At 51.2% G+C, this 24,221-nt stretch overlaps 10 protein-coding genes across 10 annotated transcripts; 6 read left to right on the forward strand and 4 right to left on the reverse strand.

The window, feature by feature from the left end:
• Positions 1-33: 33 nt before the first annotated feature.
• On the forward strand, positions 34-2,245 carry N7474_008352 (uncharacterized protein; the record flags this gene model as incomplete). The annotated part of the gene is made up of 2 exons (XM_057199762.1): positions 34-557; positions 619-2,245. The coding sequence occupies 2 exons, from the start codon at positions 34-36 to the stop codon at positions 2,243-2,245; spliced, it is 2,151 nt and encodes a 716-aa protein (XP_057050463.1).
• A 537-nt stretch (positions 2,246-2,782) lies between these two features.
• On the reverse strand, positions 2,783-4,387 carry N7474_008353 (hexose transporter protein; the record flags this gene model as incomplete). The annotated part of the gene is made up of 1 exon (XM_057199763.1): positions 2,783-4,387. One exon carries the CDS (start codon positions 4,385-4,387, stop codon positions 2,783-2,785), a length of 1,605 nt encoding a protein of 534 aa, XP_057050464.1.
• A 625-nt stretch (positions 4,388-5,012) lies between these two features.
• On the forward strand, positions 5,013-6,546 carry N7474_008354 (glycoside hydrolase family 88 protein; the record flags this gene model as incomplete). The annotated part of the gene is made up of 2 exons (XM_057199764.1): positions 5,013-5,135; positions 5,206-6,546. The coding sequence occupies 2 exons, from the start codon at positions 5,013-5,015 to the stop codon at positions 6,544-6,546; spliced, it is 1,464 nt and encodes a 487-aa protein (XP_057050465.1).
• Positions 6,547-6,655: 109 nt separating this feature from the next.
• Positions 6,656-9,429, reverse strand: N7474_008355 (fungal specific transcription factor domain-containing protein; the record flags this gene model as incomplete). The annotated part of the gene is made up of 7 exons (XM_057199765.1): positions 6,656-7,323; positions 7,394-7,728; positions 7,782-8,183; positions 8,311-8,513; positions 8,566-9,188; positions 9,256-9,323; positions 9,407-9,429. The coding sequence occupies 7 exons, from the start codon at positions 9,427-9,429 to the stop codon at positions 6,656-6,658; spliced, it is 2,322 nt and encodes a 773-aa protein (XP_057050466.1).
• A 1,049-nt stretch (positions 9,430-10,478) lies between these two features.
• Positions 10,479-11,252, forward strand: N7474_008356 (uncharacterized protein; the record flags this gene model as incomplete). Its single annotated transcript, XM_057199766.1, has 2 exons — positions 10,479-10,619; positions 10,701-11,252. The coding sequence occupies 2 exons, from the start codon at positions 10,479-10,481 to the stop codon at positions 11,250-11,252; spliced, it is 693 nt and encodes a 230-aa protein (XP_057050467.1).
• Positions 11,253-15,182: 3,930 nt separating this feature from the next.
• Positions 15,183-17,468, forward strand: N7474_008357 (glycoside hydrolase family 154 protein; the record flags this gene model as incomplete). The annotated part of the gene is made up of 3 exons (XM_057199767.1): positions 15,183-16,065; positions 16,125-16,341; positions 16,400-17,468. The coding sequence occupies 3 exons, from the start codon at positions 15,183-15,185 to the stop codon at positions 17,466-17,468; spliced, it is 2,169 nt and encodes a 722-aa protein (XP_057050468.1).
• Positions 17,469-17,638: 170 nt separating this feature from the next.
• med8 (RNA polymerase II mediator complex subunit MED8) lies at positions 17,639-18,497 on the forward strand (the record flags this gene model as incomplete). Its single annotated transcript, XM_057199768.1, has 2 exons — positions 17,639-17,763; positions 17,861-18,497. The coding sequence occupies 2 exons, from the start codon at positions 17,639-17,641 to the stop codon at positions 18,495-18,497; spliced, it is 762 nt and encodes a 253-aa protein (XP_057050469.1).
• Positions 18,498-18,685: 188 nt separating this feature from the next.
• N7474_008359 (putative monosaccharide-P-dolichol utilization protein) lies at positions 18,686-19,629 on the reverse strand (the record flags this gene model as incomplete). Its single annotated transcript, XM_057199769.1, has 2 exons — positions 18,686-18,946; positions 19,006-19,629. The coding sequence occupies 2 exons, from the start codon at positions 19,627-19,629 to the stop codon at positions 18,686-18,688; spliced, it is 885 nt and encodes a 294-aa protein (XP_057050470.1).
• A 177-nt stretch (positions 19,630-19,806) lies between these two features.
• Positions 19,807-21,411, forward strand: cox10 (protoheme IX farnesyltransferase; the record flags this gene model as incomplete). Its single annotated transcript, XM_057199770.1, has 1 exon — positions 19,807-21,411. The coding sequence occupies one exon, from the start codon at positions 19,807-19,809 to the stop codon at positions 21,409-21,411; it is 1,605 nt and encodes a 534-aa protein (XP_057050471.1).
• A 333-nt stretch (positions 21,412-21,744) lies between these two features.
• N7474_008361 (aspartate--tRNA ligase MSD1) lies at positions 21,745-23,897 on the reverse strand (the record flags this gene model as incomplete). Its single annotated transcript, XM_057199771.1, has 3 exons — positions 21,745-22,863; positions 22,921-23,633; positions 23,690-23,897. The coding sequence occupies 3 exons, from the start codon at positions 23,895-23,897 to the stop codon at positions 21,745-21,747; spliced, it is 2,040 nt and encodes a 679-aa protein (XP_057050472.1).
• Between the last annotated feature and the right edge of the window lie 324 nt (positions 23,898-24,221).

Consider the following 24,221-nt stretch of genomic DNA (forward strand, 5'->3'; position numbering starts at 1 on the left):
ACGTAAGACCACCTGAGGAGTTACGTTACCAAGATGGCACCAACAACCAAGCTTTCTTTTCCCCATGCTCGACCCTACTCCTTCAACTTCCCCGTTGCAACCACTGCGTTTGTCATCATTGACATGCAACGGGACTTTTTAGACCCAAATGGGTTTGGCTTTATCCAATGCGGAAATCCTGAGATTTTCTCCTCTGTCCGCAAGATCGTACCCGCCGTTCAGAAAGTGCTGAATGTCGCCCGCTCCGTTGGGATGCAAGTTATACATACCAGGGAAGGCCATCGCTCGGATCTTTCAGATTTGCCTTCAGCAAAGAGACTGAGACAGATCAGTGCGCCGCATGGTCACCATACGATGGGTATCGGCGACCAAGGCCCGATGGGAAGGCTGTTGGTGAGGAATGAGTGGGGCCAAGATATCATTGACGAGCTGAAGCCGCACCCTGGAGAGCCCATCATCGACAAACCAGGAAAAGGGAGTTTTTGGAATACCGGATTTCACCGAACCCTGTTGGCCAGGGGCATCACGCATCTGATATTCGCAGGCGTTACAACTGAGTGAGACACCTTGGAAATCAAATGTTGTATGTGGTGCAAATTGACTGACAAAGGAGAAAAGGTGCTGTGTGACAACCACTTTGCGAGAATGCAATGATAGAGGATACGAATGCTGTATCCTATCGGACTGCACTGGCGGTTTCGACCAACAGATGGTGACTACGTCCCTAGATATAATTTGCAGCCAAGATGGTCTCTTTGGATACGTTGGCCATAGCTCGGACTTGATTGCCCAAGCAGAAAATATCTGCGAGCTAAACCCACCCTGTGCCACTTCGGTTTTGGACGAAGCTCTTCCATCAATTGCTGAGCTGCAACAACAATACAAACGTGGCCTTGCGGATCTAGTAACGATTGTCCAGTTTGTTTTTGATCGGATAGAGAAGTACGAGACAGTCGATCCTGCCGTGTGGATATCCAAGCAGTCTCGGAAAGACGTCCTCGCGGCAGCCAAAGCACTCTCTGCAAAGTTCGCCGGAAAGCCACTGCCTCCTCTTTTTGGAATACCCTTTGCCGTGAAGGACAGTATCGATGTGACAGGCCTAGTCACAACTGTCGCATGCGAGAGCTTTGCGTACACTGCCACTTCCACAGCTCCATCTATTCAACATCTGCTTGACGCTGGGGCCTTGTACATCGGCAAAGTTAACTTGGACCAGCTTGCAACAGGCCTATCTGGATGCCGGTCACCGTACGGCATCCCCCATAGTGTCTACAGCAAAAAGCACATTTCCGGTGGGTCCTCGTCGGGATCAGGCGTTGCTGTTGCAGCTGGACTAGTTTCATTCGCCATTGGAACCGACACGGCAGGAAGTACTCGTGTCCCTGCGGCCTTGAATGGCATCGTTGGCTTCAAGCCGACCAAAGGCACCATCTCTGCTCGGGGCTTAGTGCCTGCATGCAAAAGCCTTGATACAATCACCATAATGGCACCTTCTATAGCGGATGCACGAGAGGTCTGGTATATAATTGACCAGCATGATCCCCTAGATCCGTATGCCAAACCGCCAAGCAGTTTATCAACTTGGACGATAGATTTCCGGGGACCAAAGGAGGGGGGCTTTACATTCGGTGTTCCTCCGCGTTCTATCTTGGAAACTTGCTCTAAAGCATACCAAGACCTCTTCCAAGCGAGTATTCAGCAGTTACAATTATGTGGTGGCAGATTAGTCGAAATCGATTACACCCCATTCAGCAAGGCCGGCGACCTGCTTTATGATGCATCCCTTGTACACGAACGTCTCGCCATGGGCCACGATTTCTTCGTTAAGAATATCGATACCCTGCATCCAACCACCAAAGCTATCTTTCAGTCCGCGCTTTCTTCCGAGCTCAAAGCCTGGCAAGTGTTCCAGGATCAGGCCGCTCAAATCCAATACACCGTGCAAGCACGGAAGATTTTCAACACCCTGGAAAGCGGAATTGATGTTCTGGTCGTACCGAGCGTACCATACCATCCTACAATCAAGGATATGCTGGAAAACCCACTGGCTCTGAATTCCAAGCTTGGAACGTTCACACATGCAGGCAACGTTGTTGATCTGTGTGGTGTTAGCGTCAACGCTGGGTGGGTGGATAATGAAGAGGGGGTGAAGCTACCATTTGGAGTTACTTTTCTTGGTGGAAGTGGGTATGATGGCAAGATGCTGGATATTGCCGCCGTTTTCGAGGATTCTGTCAAAGCATAGAGCGCGACTAGAGGAAGTAAAGCAGTTAAAGGAGGCTGCAAGTATTGCATTCATGCTAGCTGGTTATAACTTGAGGTTTTCTATTTTTGTGTAACTTGTCAGGAAATGTCTAAGCTATTTCCAACGGCTGATTTGCCCTCAACTCGGGTTTGGGCGTAAAATATGATCACAGACTCAGCACACGCGTGTGCCCAGGGAAACTGGCTAAGCAGTAAACTTCATGATTGGAGGTCTGGTTGCATTTTTCCAAAGAATCCTTTCTTGGAGTTCTCCATCACCTTCCACAAAGTTCAGAACAAAGGCTTTGCTGATCGTTTGAAAACAACAGTGTAGATGCCAAAGAATAAATACAAGTACGATATGCATAAGTTGGAATGGTTCGTATTATCCAATATATTGTGGCCTGAGGAAGATCCTGTACAAAAGAATAACAAACAGGTGTATTGCACCTTGCAATGAATTTGAGAGTGCAAATATGTGCTGCATTTGTACTCTCCCAATCACAACACACATATAAATTACGCGGACGGTGAGATGTTAGATACGCTCAACGTGAGCTGTTCCAGTCTTCAGCGCAACCGACTCAGTCTCCTGCCCAGAGCCAATTGCAACAGCCTTGTCTGCATTGACATCCAGACCCATGCTCTTCATGGCATTGACACCAGCCAGCGCATCAGGCCCATCGAAGATTTCAGCCACCTCCTCCAGACCCTTCCCTTTAGTCTCCGGGAAGAAGAAGTAGATCAGAGTGAAGTGGATACCGATAACACAACACCAGACAATGTAGTATCGCCATGAGATAGCATCCATGACGACGGGATTGGCAAAACTGTTATAAAGGCCGGCCAAATTGCCAGTAAGTTGGTACATCATCGATGCCTTGGCGCGCAGCGAATACTGGACCACTTCCATAATATAGGTAGGTGCGACGGGAGAGCACATGTGGTAGCACGCACTGAAGATGAAGATCATCAAGAGGACTGCAGCGGCGAAGCCCTTATCCTTGAAGTCTCGCTCTTCGTTGAGTGCTGAGCAAATCGTCCACAGAATGTAGGCAATGCCCATGCCTCCCATGCCCCCAAGGAACAGGCGTCGTCGACCAGCGCGATCAACTAGAGTCGCGAAAACAGTAGCTACCAGGAAGCTCCAGACGGACAGACATGCGTTGATAATCAGTTGGGTCTTGGGGTTGGTGACGTTGATCGTATTGAGCACCTTAGACAGATAGTAAGAGGTGAGTCCGTTGCCAGCCCACTGGAGCATGGCTGGGATATAGAGAGCTAGGAAGAGACGGTGACGGTTGCCTGGCGTGGCCAGCCACTCTGTCCAGCGAGATAGCTTCTGCACCTTCTCCACCTCCAAAGTTGCCGTGATCTCCGCCATTTCGAACCGCACAAGACGTGAGTTCGGATCGCCGTGCCCGTGATATTTGGTGAGAACATCCAACGCTTCCTGCCGACGTCCCTGATAGATGAGCCATCTTGGAGACTCTGGGGCAAACAGGCTCAGAACAACTTGGACGAGGGAAAAGGAACACTGCAGGACACTGGGGATGCGCCAGCTCCAGGACGATTCCGTCATCTGGAAGGTGCCATAGGTAACCCAGGCCGCAATCAAAGAGCCCAGTGACCATGTGCACAAATAGAACGAGACAAGAATACCACGATGTGTTGGATAAGCGACTTCGGAGAGCAGAGGTGGTGCCGCAGTGGCCACAATTCCCAGTCCAAAGCCGATGAAGAAGCGAGAGACGACAAACATGGCGTAGTTGACAGCAGCTGCTTGAAGAATGGAGCCGATGATGATAATGATAGATCCCCCACAGATGGGATAGCGACGGCCAAACCTCTCACAGAGTTGTGACGAGACCAGAACCGAGATGAGCGTTCCTCCGTTCGGGCCAAAGGTCATCGCCCCAAGGCGAGTACCCGTCGGTGTACCGAAATACTTCTGCCACTGGGGAAGCGACTGCATACCGTTGAGCATGCTATTGTCGTAGCCGGTGGTGATCTGGGTGAGTAAGGCACACAACAGCAAAGTGTTCAGCTTGAGCAGGGTGCCATCCTTCCAAAAGGGCTTGCGGTCTTTGGGAACCACATCCTTCAGCGCAAGCCCTTCGAAATTTTCGGAGTGGGTGAGCATTGTAGCTAGAATTGTATGATGAAGTAAAGCATGCGTGGAGCCAAATCAGAGAGGCGAGGTTCAGTCCGTCAGTCTTATAGTGCGACTACCCCGGAATATTGCGAGTCCGGGGTTGCCAATGGCTTGCCACGCCTCACACGGCTGATGCGATGCAGTCTAGCAGCGACTCCTGGACCCGAGGGTTCCTGGCGCTCATTCGCACGGACGGGGAATGGTTGATGGAATTCCAGTATTCCTTTGTTTCCCCTAAGTCGGTTAAATTCAGCCACAAATTAGACTCCTGCGGGACAGTGCGAGGCCGGCCACCAAGTCGGCCGGCGGGTGATCTCACCCCGCGCTCACTCGCCCGCCGCCCGCTGGAATGGGCGCTGCTTGGCGCCCTATCAAGAATAAATGGAGGATAGTAGAGAGCTCTGATTCTGTCAGCGGTGGAAGTCATTTATTCAACAGTCAATCGACGGTCGAGTGCCAAAAATAAAACGGAAAAAAGGCCGGTTCTTCTTCCCTCATGATATCCAACGATACTCCCTCAAACTCTGAATATTCCAGAGCGGGATCAGAGGACGAACGGTGCAAATCCCCTCGCAGTGATATAACTGTGCCGGATTCCCAGTCCACAGACATTATGCCGTTAGCTTCAGTCCCGGCAGATGAGTGGCGCAAAATGCAGCAGACACTGCTCGAGCTATTTTCCGAGAACGTCCTGGCCAAAATGCTAAGGGTGGCGGTGGAGGCGCTAGAAAACAATGTATGGATGCTCCTGACCATGATTGTCGTGTCCAGTGTGGTTCCATTCTAACCTCTTCTTCCTAATTTAGGACCCACCGACGGTCTATCCCGAATTTGTGCCGCAGCATGGCGACAGTGCAGGAAGGTACTTCCTGCGGGATGCTGACTTTTGGACATGCGGCTTCTTCCCGGGAATCCTGTACCAATTGAGGGAACGGGCCGTGAGGTATCCTCAAGTCTTCCCATACCTCGGCCATGAAGGTATAGCAGTACCTGTGTCGAGCTCGGCCCTGCGACACCAGCTAGCCGAGCTCTGCTGCAGCTGGACTCGCCCAGTTAAAGCGATGATGTCACGCACAGATACCCATGATATGGGGTTCATCATTCAGCCCTCTCTTCAGAAAGATTGGGAGCTGACTAGCAATGAGGACAGCCTGCATGCTGTTCTGACTGCTGCTCGCAGCCTGGCTAGTCGGTACGTGCCTCAGGCCGGGGTCATCCGCAGCTGGGATGTCCTGCGACAAGCGGACGTTTCAATTACAAGCATGACAGATGATTGTCTGGTTATTATCGACAGCATGATGAACCTGGATTTGCTATATTACGCCTCCAAGCATCTCGCAGACTCCAGCCTCGGGGAGATTGCCACCACACACGCGCGTACTCTCCTAAAATCACTTCTGAGACCAGAGCCTACCCCTGTGGGCAGCGACAAGAGCTACAAGTACCCATTATATTCCACCTGCCATGTTGTCAACTTTGATCCCCGCACCGGGGGCATTAAGCAGCACCGCACAGCCCAGGGATACCGAGCCGACTCGACTTGGGCGCGCGGCCAGGCGTGGGGAATTTTCGGCTATGCCAAAACATATAACTGGACTAAGGATAAAGAGTTTCTTGCTGCAGCATGTGGTCTGGCAGACTACTTCCTATGGAGAATTGAGACTGCACCCCTCTGCGTAGAGCAGCCCGCGGTTGGTCATGGGCTCGATTGCCGGAAGACAATCGGTCGGTACGTGCCTTTGTGGGACTTTGATGCCCCAATCGAGAATGAAAACATGCCTTTACGAGATTCATCTGCAGGTGTGATCGCCGCCAACGGTATGCTACTTCTCTCGCAGTCACTAGGTGTGCTCGGGGACACAACCCTAGCAGAGAAATATCAGCTGGCGGCGATGAGGATAGTGTCCGACACAATAGAATTATCGCTCTCAAAGGAAAGAGCACAGTTGGCTGTGGATTCACAAAAAGGAAACACCGTCACTGTCGAAGACGTGGTGTCCGGGCAACGATTTGATTCCATTTTGAAGAATGCAACGGCAAATCACAATTCCCAGGATCATGAGCGTTACAGTGATCACGGGCTGGTGTACGCGGACTATTATCTTTTGGAATTTGGGAATCAGTTGTTGCGAATGGGCCTAGCATAGGTTCTCTCGAGATAGAATATTAAACGGTCTACATCAGTTACAAAATGGAAACCAGACAAGGATAGAATGCCTCTTGCTGCAAGTTGTGGAGAATCGGGTTTTATGAGATTTACTGAATATAAGCTACATCAGACGCAAAATATGCGTTGTTTAGACTGATAATCCGGTCCATCTCTGAGTACTGCTGATCCAGCAAAATTGACGTGACCGCGGTCAATTCGTCTGGACTCCCTGTGTTGTAGCCCAAGTGGCCAGGAACAGAGTTTAGTGCCATTTGATGATGCTGCCTAATCTCCAAATCGACGTCTACTGGATTCAGTATATCTGGTCTCCGGCTGCCTATGGGTTGAGGGTGGTGAGGAAAGCCAACAGTTGAAGTGTCACCACTGTAAGGGGTCATGTTTGCGGAATGTTGTGCAGAAGCCTGAATGTCTGGCCCACGAGAGGACAAACGTATCGCCGGATCATGGGATGCACTAATAGAGCCCTTAACTTGAGACGCAGATGCTGCGTTTATATCCCTCTTCTGACTCAGAGGACGGCCAGTCCATTCAATCTCATTCGAGTACCCCAAGACGTCGACTTTGAATGTTGTATCGTTCTGACATTTGTCGTATATGTCATTCAGTTGACTGAAATATTTGGCTGCCGAGTTTTTGCGGCTGGTGGTTGACGCCCGATTCTGACTTGACCATCGAGTTGACATGATGTCGAGGAATTTCATGAGCGTATGATAATCGGAAGGAAGCTCTTGTGTTTTGTAGTAACGCCAGTGTACTGCAGATGGAAACGGCCTATTAGTGCACTTCTCCAAGTAGACGCCTATAACAAGAAAGAATAAACAAACCTAGAAGAACTCTTGCGCTGACAAAAACGCAAAAGGCGAACTGATTATCTACAATACTCTGCGTGGGCGAGTTGTCCAGGAATTTCTGGGTGATATTGGCTGTTTCGCTGGCAGCCGTTTCGCATGTTTCTGCGCTGGACAAGATTGGGAGTTTCACCACTTCCAGCCATTCCAAGGGAGGATAGGCAATTCGTTGATGAAGGAGAATCATAGATGTGTTGTGGGTGATATGTGCCAAAGTCAGGTTCGGATCCATCGTCACCACAGCCGGCTGGCGAGATATATTTGCCTCTTTCCACTTTTGGGGCAAAAACATTTTCCAACTGTTGTTGGTCCTGTGAGAAACAATATCGCTCGGGAGGTAGGACGAGAGGATTCGTGTACCCACCTGACCAGGCGTAAATCCAATTCCTTGAACCGCATGAGCCAGCTACCCATTTCTTGTCGGTCGCGATAATTGATCTTTTGCTGTAGGAAAAAGGTTGTTACTCTACTCAGCGATTCGGTGGCTTCAATACGGTAACCAAATGCGCCGACTGTTGACATGTCAACCTTTTCATCAGATGTCGTCGGAATACAATTGTTTCCCTGTGTTGAAGAGAATCCGTTGTTCGAAGGTTCGCTAGCATTGTAGTCCGTGGGGAGAAAGGCGATGAGCCTTCCGATCTTTCCTGCCGAGCGATCCCAGATTCCAAAGAATGGTGTGGTGACCGCTTCTTCGTTATGCCATAAACCTCCATCGGCGGGGAGGCGCCGGTGAACATCGTTCGATGTTAAGCTAGTGTTCCATCTATAAAAGGCAATTAGTTTCTGTACAGGGTTAATTTGAGAGACGAAATGTACCCAGTTGTGACTGAACAAAATCTGGCGTCTGTTAATATTTCATACACATGTCATACACGAGGATGCAGGCTCACCTGTCCAAATTAAAAATGGTCCAAAACACGCGTCGCCTCTCTTCCTCCTCGACCCAGTCTTTGGCTTGGGGAAGAGACGGCCGAGGCTGCAGGACCGGATCTTTATCATGGTTTTCTGATTCGACACTCAATTGCAGATATTCCACCGTTCTGGTTAGTGAACCAACAATGGGCCACGCACGTGAAAGTCTACCGGACCCGATCTATACAATGTTAACTTCCTGAACTCTCTGGAACAAAGCCGGGCTCACGTACATCTTCAAAGCAAATGATAATGAGTGCCTGTAAATTCTCAACATGTAAATCATCCATAGCGGTCAAGACAACAATCTTCCGAGATCGCTCACAGATACTCTCTATGTCACCTAGATCCACTATGAGCTCTCGCGGGTAGACATGCCTGAGCAATGCAACAACCATTGCGTGAAGAACGACCTCCAAAGCAGGGTTATCATCTGGATTCTCCATTCGCTGACGGAATCTCTTCTCGTGGAAGATTGGAACCCATGGCTGCACTAGATCAAAGAAGAGATTAACGACAGCCTCCAGGACCTTTGGCGGCGGTAGTGTGGACGAAAGGCCTGGAAGATCATCTGGTTCAATGATTCGTCGTTCATTTCCTCGCCTGCGTTTGTTCGATGATGTAGACAAAGGCAAGGGCTGCGGTAATGGGTCATCCTCGAAATTTACCTCCTCGAGGGGTTCGTCAACTACTTCTGACCACCGTCTTTTCTGTGGAGAGTTGGACTGTAATTTTCCAAGAAGTAATTCTAGCCCTTCACACAGCGCAGAGGCCAATGAACTGGGGTCATTTGTACTTTGGCAAGGCTCATTGGTTCCCGCTTTACCCTGTTGGAAAACAGCATCCTCTAGGGTCTCTATTTGTTCTCGGATTAGCGCTTCAACGCCCTCTGCGTGTAGCACATAAATGAGGTTCAAACTCACCGACTCGTCGCCTCAAAGCCTCAACTGCACCAGTCTTGATACCAGGCTTCTCACGATCACCGTCATAGCTGCAGGTCGTTCCTAGACGTAATACGGCCAGGCCCTTCAGTCAGCCAGTGCGCCCTACTCAGAATCCTTAAGCCCAGCATACCAATTCTTCGGCAATGGCTGCATTGCGGAATGTCGCGTGAGCACCGGAGCTTGCGCTTGCGACATGCTCCACAGGCAGGTCGGTCCTCCATGTGGGCCGGATTGGGTTCGGACTCCATCTAGTTGGCTTGGCAGTGCTGCATGCCTCTAAGGTGCAGCTTGCTTCAAGTCGGAGAGGTCAGGTGGGCGAACACGCGGGCTAAATAGGCCGGGCAAATTCAGCCGGTGCAATTCAACCGAACGCTTACTTCTTTCTCCCGAGCCCCGAAGCGATCACCTGATTGCAATCCAACTGTGGGGAAAGTTGTGGGGTAACCCGAAGTAAATAAACCCAGATGGAATCAAGTGGGAGACTTCTCGGCCCGCTACGGTCCGAGAAGCTGCGCTGGCGCATACTCCTTCACAATTCACCCCCTGTACTTTGGGTTTGGGCGAATCAGGGATCTAAAAAGGTTCTTAATCCGGGGTGCAACGAACATGGGGAGGCGGGGACATCACACGGGGGATATTAGTCCATACACAGGGATCCTGGTGACATGAAGAGGGTTCCAAAGTGAATACGGCGCACTCCGTTTAAATACGGGCATGTCCGCCGTAATTGCTTTTTGGTTGATTTCCGTATATGGCAAAGTTCCTGAATATCGTTCCTTTTGAGAATCTTTTACTTGTGTATATGAAAAAGAAATCCTTCGAAATTTAAGATTCAGCGCCATCATGCTGGGCGTTGCTCTATTAAGTGCATGGCTTGTGGTCGGAGGATTTGCATACGGTGCAGTACCAAAACTGCCTAGACATGCTCCTATCTCCCTGCATCAAGACTTGTCAGCCAGACACTCCAGCAGATATACAGCAGTACCAAACGGGGAGGACTGGTATGATACTGATGGAGAAATTATCGGAGCCTGGGGTGGGAACATATACTTGGAAGACTCAATGTATTATTGGGTTGGACAGAGTGCGCCTTCTATCACCAATCAGACAAGCCCTGCATTGGTCAAGTACGTTGGAATATGAAACACTAGAGAGCAATTGCTGATGTTGCGAATCCAATCAGCTTATACCGGTCAGAGGACATGCTGAATTGGGAAAAAGTCAGCGTTCCAATTTCAGTCTATACTGCCGACGTTGAAGGGAATCGTCCTTTGGCTTACAGTCGGGTCGAGCGGCCCAAACTCATGAAGTCGAAGACGATTGGCAAATATGTCATATGGGCTGTATGTAGCCCCCACCCCCCCTGTTCCCCCTAACATCGTTACCCTATCAAGTACAGGGATTAATTCATTAATTCTTCATAGCACTGGGAATTGGCAAACTCGTATAGAGCATCCGAGGTTATCGTGACGACCGCTGATGAAGTGAAAGGCCCGTACACCATCACGTCCAAGGGCCATCATCGACCTGGGTCAAAAAATCAAGCGACCACTGCGATGGGGGTTCGTGTGGGTGGACTGAGATTGGACTTTAGCACGAGTGCCAAATCGTCGAGCGACAAGACGCACCCATACATGCCAAATCTGCCAGTATACCCGCCCACCATTGTCCAATATAACGCACCTGCAACCGAGAGCCCGCACAGCCCAGCATATGTACCAGCGTCCGAATATGGTACCGCAACATTCTCCAATATCCGCTTTAATGTGACCCTGAAAGCTATCGCTGTTGTCATGACACCCTGGGATGCCTCGCTCTATAATCAGTACGCGAGCCAGTACAGCGTATCCCAATCAACCTACATAGTTCAATACCCAACCGATGAGCAATCTCCCGTTACAAGGCGAGATTTTACTATTGGTATCCCAAGCAACTCGAGCACGGACCAAGCGCCCCTATCAATGGCCCGACTTTAAATGAATCTCAGTCAAACACAGTTGTCCTCATGAACGCTGGGGATGCTGCTTTAATTACAGTTTTGGATGAAGGTACTGCCATCTACTACACCACCAATGGGTCAGATCCAATCGCCAATTCACAACTTGAGTATACACCTGGCACTCGAATTACTATATCCGGAGCCGTAGGAACCAGTTGTACAGTCAAGGCCATATCGGTCAAGGGGAATCAAGTTTCAGCTGTGGTGACTCAATCTTACGAGATTGCATCAAATGCCGCTGATGTTCCGATCTTCGCCCTCCAGTGTAGTCTGGGGAACCCCACACCACAGGTCGTCTTAGTCCCTTTGATCACCGGCTCCTGCTCTCATTCATGTAGCGATGTCTGCTAGCTCTGCAAACTGACGTAGATTGTTACAACTCGTCTAAAATATGTCCTGATAAAATGCGACTTATGTCATCTGCCCTGGCCATCCCTATAAATACTAGGTTCTCTACGTTAGGAATACGGCGGGCGAGTTTCATTCAATTTAGCCTCCATCCTCAGAATATTTTACAGAATGTGTGCTCTATGGCTTAGCCTTTTGCTTTACTGGGGCTTTACCCTTCCCCAGACCTTTGCCCAAGAAACCTCATCCTTTTCCCGCCCACTTGATCTACAATTAAACCACCCGCTTGGCTTCATATATGAATGGGTCGGATCGTATGTACAGAACCTGGCTTTCAATCTCATTCTGAGCTTAGTTAAAAAAATATATTACAATGGCACTACGCAGCTTGAATTCACGCCGCACACAGAATGGACCACCGAAAGCCTTCGAAAAGAGAGGTGCCACTCCAATGATACGACTCTTACGCAAGATATGAAGAGCATATTCGTCATCACTGAGCCTGGAAATAACAGCGAGTCGAACCCCGTCAATATGGGCTGGGGCCTTTGGCCCCAAGATTTCAATTTTACTTCATGGGCGGAAGACAAGCAGTCGGCCAGCTGGGGCGACTCCAACACACTACATTTTGGTCCAGTCAAAGGCACTATGAGCTCCTTTGGTTTAAAGTCAGTCAATGGACCTTAGTGGCCTGATGCACATGTATTGACTTTATCTTTCTAGCGACCTTTCCCCACCTTTTAAGCTGGAATTAGCTAAGACTGACCATGGCCCGTATAATGTCTCGGGCAATGGCGGTCAATGGGCTGATAGTATCGGGATATTAAATTTATCCCAGTGCAGTGGAATAGAAAGCCAGCCAATGACTGTTGTGCCAGACCAATTGGTTGGCAGCCAGGTGACTTTCAATTTCCAATTTGATAGCAAGACAATGACTGCTACTTACTCAGCAACAAAGTCTATGATAACTTCATCCAAGGGCATGGTATATGGCGATGTCAAGATTACTATGGACGGAGTGATCGACTCATGGCATTCTGACTTGTTGAAAGGTGACAGTGTCACTCCATCTTGGCAGCGGACTGTGGGTTTGAAGAAGGGCTATTTTGGATACAGCCAAAGGAGCAGTGGATGCAAGGTTTTTCCATCACTGTTCATGGTTATTGCTCTAACAGGGCTATTGTCTGCTGCCTTCGTGAACATTTAACTAGGTGAAAATGACGTGCCCCAACAATGTTCTTCATCTAATTCTGTCTCCCATACAGTTGTTTTTAATAACGAGGTCGAAGTCAAGTTCTAGTGGAGTCTGTAAAACATTTATTTTTGATGTTTCAAAGCCTTTAATTGCCTACAGTAGTGAGGATACTCTCTTGTGACGCTGGACTATCTCGCCCTCAAAAGAAGATCCTGGTTGGTACCGATTTTCAAACCGCAGCTAAGACAGCTACGTATAGTGGACAGTTGTCATGGCTCTGGGTTCAGGAACAGGTATTCATTGTCAGAGTGACTAAACAGATTGACGGCCAGAACCCTTGCGATATCTCCGTTGATGACGCCGAAGATCTGAATACACGATACTGCGATGGTGACACGGCTTATTTTTTTGTCAAGAATGGTGTATTCTCGACCCCGTGGGACAAATTTGGTGTGGTCCCTGGCTTTGGAGAACTTCAAGATGAGCCCTGGTATCTGAATCCTCTCTATATAGCGACATCATCTTTCAATAGCCAGGTCAACTGCAACTGTTGGGAACCAGTACGAAATCTTACTGAGACAATTTCCTTTCTTGGCTCGAATGAAAAGCCTGCAAATAACTACATGACGAATCTGCCTGTCTGCGATCTCGATTACCTTTACCAGACAGGACAGTGGCCTTCGGGGTTTCCTGGGGAGGCCAGTGCATATTCGAGTTGGGATAAAACCGGTGCTGTGAGTTGTTATTTCCCCAAGTGATTCTCTCGCATAGTTTCTAATAGGAATTGAAGGTCTACCTGCGATGGATTATCCAGAAAGCCTGTTGGAACATGGTCGTTGATGGTCTAGCATTTCCCTATCCCAGGCTGGATCCTGACAGTGCATGCGCAGTCGCAAACGGTTATAACCCGTTCTCCACAGGTAATGGTTTTGGATCGTAAGAGTGAAGGCCGGAAATAAACCTCTGGCACCTTTACCCATGATCTTGGTAGAGGAAGAATTTAAGGCTTCACTATTAAAGAGAGGTTGGACATGAATACAATATCAGGACATATGAAATGTACTCCTAGTCCACGCATGATTATGATCCAACAACAACAACGATTCCGACAGCAGTGTTCAGTCATGTTGCTAGATAGAATTGGCGCGTTAAGTTGGTAGTTTCAAAAGGGGGAAATTTTATCATATGGGCGGCTTTATCATATGGCTGTCGGACCCTCGTTATATACCATTTATGAAAAGGGCCGGTTTACTATTATATAACCGCACTAGAAAAGAGCCTCTATCTGATATATCGCTACCGTTTATTAGCTATTAGACCGGCAACGCATTTCATGACTCACGAAATGGGTGGTCGACAAATGGCTCGGCCTAGCAGTGGATGTTTACTCAATAGACGGATGGAGTTCAATGATATTGCACTCGTATGTAGTGGCCTAATGTGAACGGATCCGGTTAATTCGCATTATCTTCAATATTAATACCGCATCGGACAGGATCAGGTTAAAATTAACATACCTGAGACATGAACAGGATCACTTTCGCATTTAAAGGAGTCTAGAGGCGGATAGGCATAGGACAGCTCAGTCGGGTAGAGCAATGATAGCAGAGAGACCATGTTCGTACAGAAATGATATTTTGACTAGGTACTGTAGTTGATCGGCGGGCATGGGTTAACACAGAAGCATTCTCTGGGAATAGGAGCATATCGACCATCTTATAGGTACTGGCTAAAACCTTTGAACGGAAACAAGTGACACACGGCGATGATTTTGAAGACTACGCTCTGAGGAATGGCAAAACTAATCGCAGCAGGGTGTTCACAGGGTATGATTTTCTACTAGAAAGGCCCAAAATCTTATTTCCCCTCTAGCAGGAGGCGAATTCGATCAATCCTTTACCAAGCTAACGCTCAAGAAACCCTAGTAGTACGCTAAGGCTGCAAGTCGGCGAATTTCCTAAGGCCTGTGAGAATGAGCATGGTTGTATTTAGCTTGGTAGTCAAATGAAATACCTACTGTGGGTACTCCGGCGGATTTATTCTGCTCTTTCACTTAATGGGCGGTCTCATTTCCTAGCGGACCAGTCCGCTGGAAGGCCGACGGACCATTCACCCGGCGCCCGAGGAAGAGCGCTCGGGCGCCGGGTGAATTGGGGCCACCATGCCACTTTGCCAAGGACTTCCTACAACCTCTCCAAAGCGTGGCCGTAATTAGATTTTGTGGACCCAGTCATGCGTTGCACTGACATAAAAGTCGCTCTTTCAAAAAAGGAATTGCAAGCTATTCCCATCATCTCTCCCTCGCAACCGGGACCTGAAGTTAGACAATCTCATTTACGAACTCTACGAACACACCATTGAGACATGCCTCCCCTGAGAGGGTTCTCTGATAATCCCCTACAAACAAGGGATGACTTGGAGTTGGCAGCTCTCTCCATACTCGAACCCTTGCATGCGTACTTCTCTCCTGGTCGAGCCAAAATTCGCCTCCCCGTTGGGACAGGTGCCCATTTTGATGACTTGGCTGCTCAACTGGAAGGGTTTGCTCGTCCCCTGTGGACAGTTGGTGCCATTCTATCGGAGTCAAGCCCAACGACAGTCAAGAGCACGGGGACAAAATTATCGGTCCATTCCAGGAAAATAATTGAGCCATGGATGGAAGGCTTTCGCACTGGCACCGATCCAGATCATGAAGACTACTGGGGCGAGATCACCGAACTAGGTCAGCGCATGGTTGAGGCTGAGATTATATCTTTTGCCTTGATCTCTGCCCCGGATTACCTTTACCACAACCAGGATAAGCGGACAAAGTACAATATCGAGGCTTGGCTGCGTGGTATGAACGACAAGCCAATGCCCGATAACAACTGGCGGTGGTTTCGAGTAATGTCGAACCTTGCTCTCATCCGTGTCTGCGGTGTACCAGCCCAAGAGCTTGCCAGCGCAACGGATGCTGACTTCGCTATTTTGGACTCATTTTACCTCGAGGATGGCTGGTCTGGTGATGGTCCGTGGCTGAGCACCGAGCAAGAAACGCAGCAAGACGCAGCCTACGAAAAGACAGGCCGAAGAGATGCGATAGGCCCCGGACGCCAGGCGGACTATTACTCTGGAAGCTTTGCAATTCAATTTAGCCAGCTTCTGTATATCAAATTCGCCAGTGATATTGATCCTCAGCGGGTCGCCAAATATCAGCAGCAAGCGAGGGAATTTGGGGCTTCGATCTGGAAGTATTTCGACGCAGACGGTAAGGATATGGTATAGTCCCAGCCGACCAATATTCCTGCTGATCACGAGTGACTTTAGGTTCTGCCATACCATTCGGTCGATCTCTCGCGTATCGATTCGCCTGTGGCGGGTTCTTTGCGGCTCTAGCTGTGGCAAAGGTTCCGGACATGCCATTCCCGCTGGCAGACCCCGGTAGTATCAAGGGCTTCTTGTTGCGCCACCTCCGTTGGTGGGCCAAGAACTCGAATGACATTTTCCATACCGATGGTACCCTGAACATAGGCTGGAAGTACCCGTATGCACACGCAGTCTGATCATCTTTACTTTTCGAAAGCATTCTGACTTTTGTACAGAAATATGTTTATGTGCGAGGACTATAACTCTCCACAGTCACCTTACTGGTGCATGAAAACGCTTATTGCTCTATCTCTGAGTCAAGACGACGAGTTCTGGACTGCCCCAGAACAGCCTTACCCACCATTGTTCAGGCCCAGCCTTGTCCCTGCTCCTAGGCAAATCGTCAGCAATCACCCGAAAGGTAATCACCACTTCTTTCTGTCACCAGCCCAGTTTGTCGCCTGGCCTATTAAGGCAACGCAGGCCAAATACTCCAAGTTTGAATACTCGTCGGCATTCACTTTCTCCGTTCCTACCGGCCCACTGATTCAGCAAATTGCACCAGACTGCATGCTGGCCTTGAGTCGTGATGGTGCTGAGACCTGGGCAGTGAAATGGAAATGCTCACAAGCTATGTTTCCCCAAGCTAGCCTACACGCCAATGGGAATCAGACTTCAGTCACCGTTGCGAGGGTCCGTTGGTGTCCTTGGGGAGATAGGCAGATCGAGATCGAGACGACTCTTGTTCCGCCGACCGATAGATGGCCAGACTGGCACGTTCGAATTCACCGTATCCGCGTGAATACTTCGTTGCGAACTCTACATACGACCGAAGGCGGGTTCGCATCGCCGTCACGTTGCACCAATGACGGCACCAAGATTCCTTTCATCAACAAGCTTGATGCCCAGGCAGAGCTCGGGACATCCGAGGGCATTCTGGCATCCGACGATTCCACCCTGATACTCTCGGCTGCTGGCTGCAGCGGCGTATCGGTTGCTTCGCTAAACATTGCCCCGTTGCGGGCACAAACACGCTCCAGTGCTCTTCAGCCAGATTCCAATACAAACTTGGCCTATGCCAGAACTGTGATTCCAATTTTGGAGCGCAACCAGATCGATGGGTTGGAAGCTGGTACTGAGTTTGTATTCGCGACGAGCGTATTTGCCATATCAGCTAGTGCCAACGGTGGCAGGAAGACCGTGTCCAGAAGTCTAGCTGAGAGATGGGCAGATAAGCCCCAGATTTATATTTCACCTCCTGATGGGTATACCAAGGGGACAGACTGCATAGTCTTGGACGGTTAAGTTAGCTAAACTTTTTGGTTTTCGAGTTATCCAATATCTATGAGAGTTAACAAATGGCAATGTAATAAATCCATGGCGGTGCGGTCATAGATCTAATCCATGTATCTTATCAGCCCATCTCTCTCTCACCTCCACATCTGCCCAACCTCCAATTCCTCCAAACCACCACAATGTCCGCCCTCACCCAGGACCAGATCAAAGTCCTTGAGCAATCACGCCAGCGCCTCGTGCAGCTGACACGCTCCCTCGGATCCCTAATCGCCAGTCTGAACCAAAGCGATCCCCTTCCTCCGTGGTGAGTGAACAAGCCTTGCACAACGAAAAGAACTCCTGGATAGCCCACCACCCACCCCTCAAGGCACAAGTCTAACAACAGCCACCCCCCAAAACAGGTCCTCCCTCCAGTCCCAAGCAAGTATTATCTCCAACAATCTCCTCAGCGTCTCTGAACAACTCTCCGAACACGGCGACCTCCTCTCCGCACTAGTCGCCTACCCAGGGCCCGAGTACCCTGGCCGGACACAGTCCAACACGCTCGAACAGCTCCTGCGCACGAAACTCGACCCACGCGTGGAGGACTGGGTGGCGCGCGGGCGTATCGCAGGCACCCACGATCCCGACTCTGCTTTGCATGCAGACCAGAACTCGACTGCCCCCAAGCCACTTACCGAGGCCCAGCTTGCGGAGCTGTGGGAGTGGGCACCTCTGGAGGCGAATGAGGAAGCGCGCCGGAGGAATTGGGGTGGGAATTTCACACTTGAAGAGCGCGAGGCCGGGGTGCAGAATGTTGTGACGGGGTTGAAGAGACAGTTGGAGGATGATGAAGGTTCTGAGGGGGAGGAGGAAGAGGAAGAGGAAGAAGAGGAGGCCGAGGCCGAGGATGAGGAGGAGATGGACGTTGTGGGTGTTCATCGCAAGGCTTCTGGGGGCATGGAATTTGATATCGCCGTGCATCATCGGCATGCGCTGGAGCCGGTGGTGCCACTCGATGAGATCCTGAGGTATATGACGACCGGACGCATGCCATAAGCTCCCGGCGATGGTGAATGGCTTGTTTACAGGGGACTTCTTATATATCGATGTGACATCTCCACGCACAATTCATGAGGATCCGAGATTAATTGCATATTAAATGCCAAAGGAAAGCATTATTAAATTCAGCAATGTGAAAGGAAAGAAGAAACCTTCAGTATATAAAGAATATAACCGCACTCATTCTAGCCCCGTCGTCGCGTGGTTGGGCCCTTGCCCTTGGGCGAAGGAGACACGCCAGTGCTTTGGGCCATGGTCTGTCTGTCTGCCGACTTGCGGGTCGCCTTCTTCTTGGGCGCCGGGGAGTTCCAGTAGTACACCATCTGCGCGGCAAGGATGACGTTGAGGGTAAAGCCGGCAACGAATCCGTAGAGGATGAGCTTGTCGTCAACCTCCTGGATCGTGGTGAAGATGCGGGAAAGAGAACCGACGAGGTAGTTGAAGACCTAACAGAAAACGATTAGATGCGACACGTATGAACAGCGGGCGAAACAAATCAACATACGGCGAACGCGCTCAGCTGTCCGGTTCCTCCCTCGCGCCAGATGGTGAGGATTTGAGGTGCTTTGCTAGCGACACCCAGCGCACCCGCGCCGGCCTGCAGATACGCCATAGTCTGTGCGTCAACCAGGGTCTGGTCGAACAGCAGCGCGTACACGCTCGCCGCGACCACGGCAACGAAGGTGGCAGCCGCAGCAGAGCGGCCGGCAAATGTAAGGACCAGGACTCCCACGGCGACATCCTGGACGGCGATGAGGGCTGACTCGCCGTAGGTGCTAAAGGGGAAGTTGTTGCGCACGCCGTACGATAGCGTGATGAGCAGGCTGGCCGTCTCCAGCGCGTACGAAACGAACGACACGCCGGCGGACGAGCGCGAGCTGATCAGCTTCAGGATTTGAGGGACCTTGACGATCGCGCTGGCGCCGACAATTGCAATACCGAGGGCCTTGGAGATCGCCAGCGATGTGCAGGCAGGGTCCTTTGTCACATCGAGGTCGAGCAGCAGTGCGCTGTGGCAGGGCGACCCGATCAGGGAGATGACGGCATCGTGCACGGGTTCGGGGATGGAGGAGACGACGGGGCGCAGATAAGGCTGCAGCGGATCGATGACTTTCTGGAGGACGTCCATTTCGAATCTTGCTTAGGGGTGTGATTTGAAGAAGGGGGAGTTAGTTAGTAGTTGTTGTTGACGATCCAAACTGCGGCTTTGGTCTGTGATCCGCGCCGGGGAATTTGATCTTCGCTTTTTGTTTCTCCCTCTGGTTTGTTCTTTCTTCTTTCTCTAGCACACCAACTCCCCGCCGCCATGCTGCTTCTGCGGTCCCCCATCCTTCGGCAGGGGCCGCCTCGAGAGGCAATATGGTGCTCGCGATGTCTAGTGCGCAGATCAGTGCAGCCGCACTCTGCTCTGCGCCAGTTCTGGTCGTCTTCGCACCGGCGGACAGGCATCACCAATGACGCCCCTTCGACCCTCCACAAGACATATTTCTCGCCCAATCGCCTACAAGATCCCCCCGAGGGCAACAGCAATGTGCTATCTTCATTAGCATCCGCCAATGCCACAAAAAACCCTTCCACCGCCGCGACTCCGAACTCGACAGACCCGAGTTCGACCGAGACAGCCCCGGCCGGGTCAATGGCTACAGAATCCGTCGAGAACGAGCTGCCACATCGACGGAGAAAGCGGCTGAAGGAGCGAATACCAGAGATGGGCCAAGCAGAACCCGTCATCCCTCCCGATGCGTCGGCGCAATTGTCTGCTTTCTCCTCCGCCCTGCCCACCACCTCCGTCCGCCGCAAATTGGCGGCCTTTCTCGCCCTGACAAAACCTCGACTATCCTTTCTGATCCTCCTCACTACAACCTCCGCATATGGGATGTATCCGATCTCTTCCCTGCTCACACTTGACCCGGCCATGACCCCACTACCCACGCTCTCGACTTCGACCCTGACCTTCATCTACCTTACGGCGGGCACATTCCTATCCTCATGCAGTGCAAACACGCTGAACATGATCCTTGAACCCAAGTACGACGCTCTGATGTCGCGTACTCGCAACCGCCCTTTGGTCCGCGGGCTGGTCTCGCGGCGCGCGGCCGTGCTTTTCGCCATTGGCACCGCGGTCACTGGGCTTTCGCTCCTGTACATTGGAACAAACCCGACGGTCACTGCGCTCTCCGCAGCAAATATCTGCCTGTATGCGTTCGTGTACACGCCGCTGAAGCGCATTCACGTCATCAACACATGGGTCGGCGCCGTGGTGGGTGCCATCCCGCCGATGATGGGATGGATCGCTGCAGAGGGCCAGACCGCGACTACGGGCCACGATAACTGGCGAGATATGCTTTTTAGCCAAGAAAGCATCGGCGGGTGGCTCTTGGGTGGTGCTCTCTTTGCCTGGCAGTTCCCGCATTTCAACGCTCTTTCCCACACCATCCGTGAGGAATACAAGGCCGCGGGGTATAAAATGCTGTGCTGGACGAACCCGGCTCATAATGCTCGGGTTGCTCTCCGCTATTCCATTCTGATGTTCCCCATTTCCATTGGGCTGTGGTGGTTCAACGTCGTCGGCCACGGGTTCTTGGTTGGAAGCAGTGTCGCCAACGGCTGGCTCGTCCGCGAAGCGTACCGCTTCTGGCAGCACCAGGGTGCACAGGGAACTGCCCGTGGATTGTTCTGGGCGAGTATCTGGCAGCTGCCGATTCTTTTGGTTGGTGGCCTAGTCACTAAGAAGGGTTTGTGGGACGGCGTCTGGCAGCAGATCTTCGGACAGCCAGACGATGAGGACGAGGATGAATATCCCTACTATGATGAGGACGATGAGTCCTCAAAGCAGACTCCTGCGTCGTCTCACACCAATACCCGCTCCTCAACCTCGTCGAACCGCACTAGTGTCTTATCTACGGCATGAATGCGCGAGTCAGATGTATGATATCGTTGATTTCTTTCAATTCCATCTGCGCCATAGGTCCTATCTGAGGTTATAGCACTGGATTTATCCTCCGTCTCTCTCTACATTTTGATTTCTTTTTGGTGCCTTATATAGGGGTTTGGAGGGGCGTTTTGCGTCTTTGTATAACAGCAATCGCATACAGATCAAGCATCTATACTTCCATTTTTTCAATACTGTAGACTCTTGACTCTTTTCATCATCACTATACAGAAATAATATACATTCGTCGAAGGGGAGATAATAGCCGGGTATCCAGATCTATATCGTACAAGGAACATCTCAAGATATTTCCTACTCTCTCAACCGCAGATGATACGTCTGCAGCGCCTCCTCGGCCATCGGACTCGGCGCGCCGACCATAGCATCGTCGCCACCCTTGCCCGTCTTAGGGAAGGCAATAACATCTCTCACCGACTCCTTGCCCAGCATAACAGCGACAAGGCGATCAAAGCCCAGCGCCAGCCCAGCATGCGGCGGACAGCCGGCGCGAAGGGCATCCAGCAGATGCGAAAAGTCTTCGAGGCGCTCGGGCCTCATCTGGAGGATATCACGGAGAATGAACTCCTGCACGGCAGCGTCGTGGATACGCCGACTACCGCCACCGAGCTCGACGCCGTTCACGACGAGGTCGTAGTGGTCTGCGACGGCTTGCGTGGGGTTTGTGAGGAGGAGGTCGACGTCGGTGGTGGTCTTGGGCGCTGTGAAGGGGTGATGCGTGGAGGTGATGCCCGCTGCGCCACCCTGACCGGGCTCTGAGTCCGAAGACGGCGAGAAGAGAGGGAAGTCGACGACCCAGAGGAAGTCGAATCCCGTCGGGGCGGGCTTGAAGCCCGTTGACACGCCGGACGCGTGTAGCGCGCGGCGCAGGTCGCCGATTGGAGTCGAGCCCCCGGTGAATGGGGCGCGTGGTCGTGCTTGAAGAATGATTAGGTCGCCGTGGTCGGGCTCGAGGAGTTTTTCGGCCTGCTCGGCGGCCTCGAAGCCGAATGGCTGCAGGCCGCAAAGTGGCGCCTTGCCATTGTACACGAATACGCCTGGGGCGCCGTCTGGGTTGTTGTTGAAGGGTGCTCCGGCGGGGGAGTCAAGGAATTGGGAGATGAATTTGCTCGTTTCGGTGGGGTCGTTGTCGTTGGCTTCAAGTTTGAAGGCTTCTACGATGGGGTCGTGGAGTGGTGAGATTTTGTTGACCAGGTCGACTGGTAGTAGGTGGTCGAGTCGGAAGATCTCCATGCCGTACCTGGTGTCTGGTTTGTCTGAGCCGTACCGAGCCATTGCATCCTGGTATGAGAGGCGCCGGAATGGGCCCTCAGGTGCTGGGTCTTTCATTAGAGACGACCAGAGGCGGCGGATGATGCCTTCGACGGTGCGCATCACATCGTCACCTGTCGCAAAAGACATTTCGAGATCAAGCTAGACAATACCCAGTCAGCAATTTGCATACATGAATCCTTTGCTTGCTGTTTTTACCTGAGTGAACTCCGGCTGGCGATCAGCCCTCAGATCTTCATCGCGGAAGCAGCGCGCAAACTGATAGTACCTCGGCAACCCACTCGCCATGAGGATCTGCTTGTATTGCTGCGGACTTTGGGGCAGGGCATAGGCTAGCCCTTGTCTGCGCGTCGGGACGAGGAATTCTCGTGCCCCCTCCGGCGTCGACTTGAATAGCAGTGGGGTCTCGACCTCGACAAAGGCCGGCCGACAGTGCTCCTCCAATTCCACCTTGCACACATTATGTACCTTCGCCCGGAACCTCAGGGCTTCACGCAATTCCGCATCCGAACGCAGCTGCAGATACCGCTGCTCTGGCGGGAATACAGTCTCGGGTTTCATGACGATTTCTTTTGGGAAATCGTTCAACACATGTATATCCTCCAGCGCAAGCTCCCACATATCTTCAGCCAATTTCGGTGCCGAGTCAGATGCCTTGTTCTTCTTCCTTTGTACTGTGCCGCGCACGGCGACGGGGCTGTGTTTATTAACTGCTTTGAGTTTCTCGACGGCGTTCTTAAGAGCCACCAGTTGTATCTGGTGTTCCATTGTGGGGTCGACTAGCGTCGCAAATGACAGCGACTTGGAAATTGTTGACAGAGAGCCTAAATAGCCATGCAGCACGACTTGGGTGTTGGGCTCGGCGTTTGCGAGGAAGGTCTCGAAGTCAGAAGTGGCCGGCGGAAATTCCACTGTACACAAGGTCTGGGTCAGCGGGGTTTCTTTTACACAAGCATGCAAAACCAACCTGCTTCTTTGTATGTCTTTAAAAACGCCGGCAGCTCTGGAGTAGCCTGCTCCCGCAGATAGGCCTGGCTGCGGAATTGTCTCGGAGCAGCCATTGGCGCTAGACGACGCGGTGTTGACCACGCCGCATTGCGCTGGGCAAAATGAGACAGCTCGACATAGGTCGAGCGCAGTCGCACTGCACGCTGTGACACACTTTGCAGGAGCATTGTCCAGCGTTTCAATGGTGTGCTGTCAGGGAAGAGATGCGTTCCTCGATATCAAATAAAGTGGCAGAATCCCTCTTCCACCGCCAGCCCAATAAAGACTAGCGCCCAGCTTATATTTGCTCCGCTTGTTTCGCTTTTTTCTTTTCTTCTTCATCCTTCCAAGTTTTATACAAGTGAGTCCCCTACCACCAATTTAATAGTCATTTATGGACCCATCTGACCACCTCTCAGATGATGAAAGCCTAGTGTGTTCTATATGATATCTCGCCTCTCTGAGACGGGCGGCTCTCTTTCTTCGGAGAGCTCAAGGGCTGCCCGACTCGA

This window comes from Penicillium riverlandense, assembly GCF_028828495.1.
Source record: "Penicillium riverlandense strain IBT 135883 chromosome Unknown utg000007l_segment0_segment0, whole genome shotgun sequence".
Classification (NCBI taxonomy): domain Eukaryota; kingdom Fungi; phylum Ascomycota; class Eurotiomycetes; order Eurotiales; family Aspergillaceae; genus Penicillium; species Penicillium riverlandense.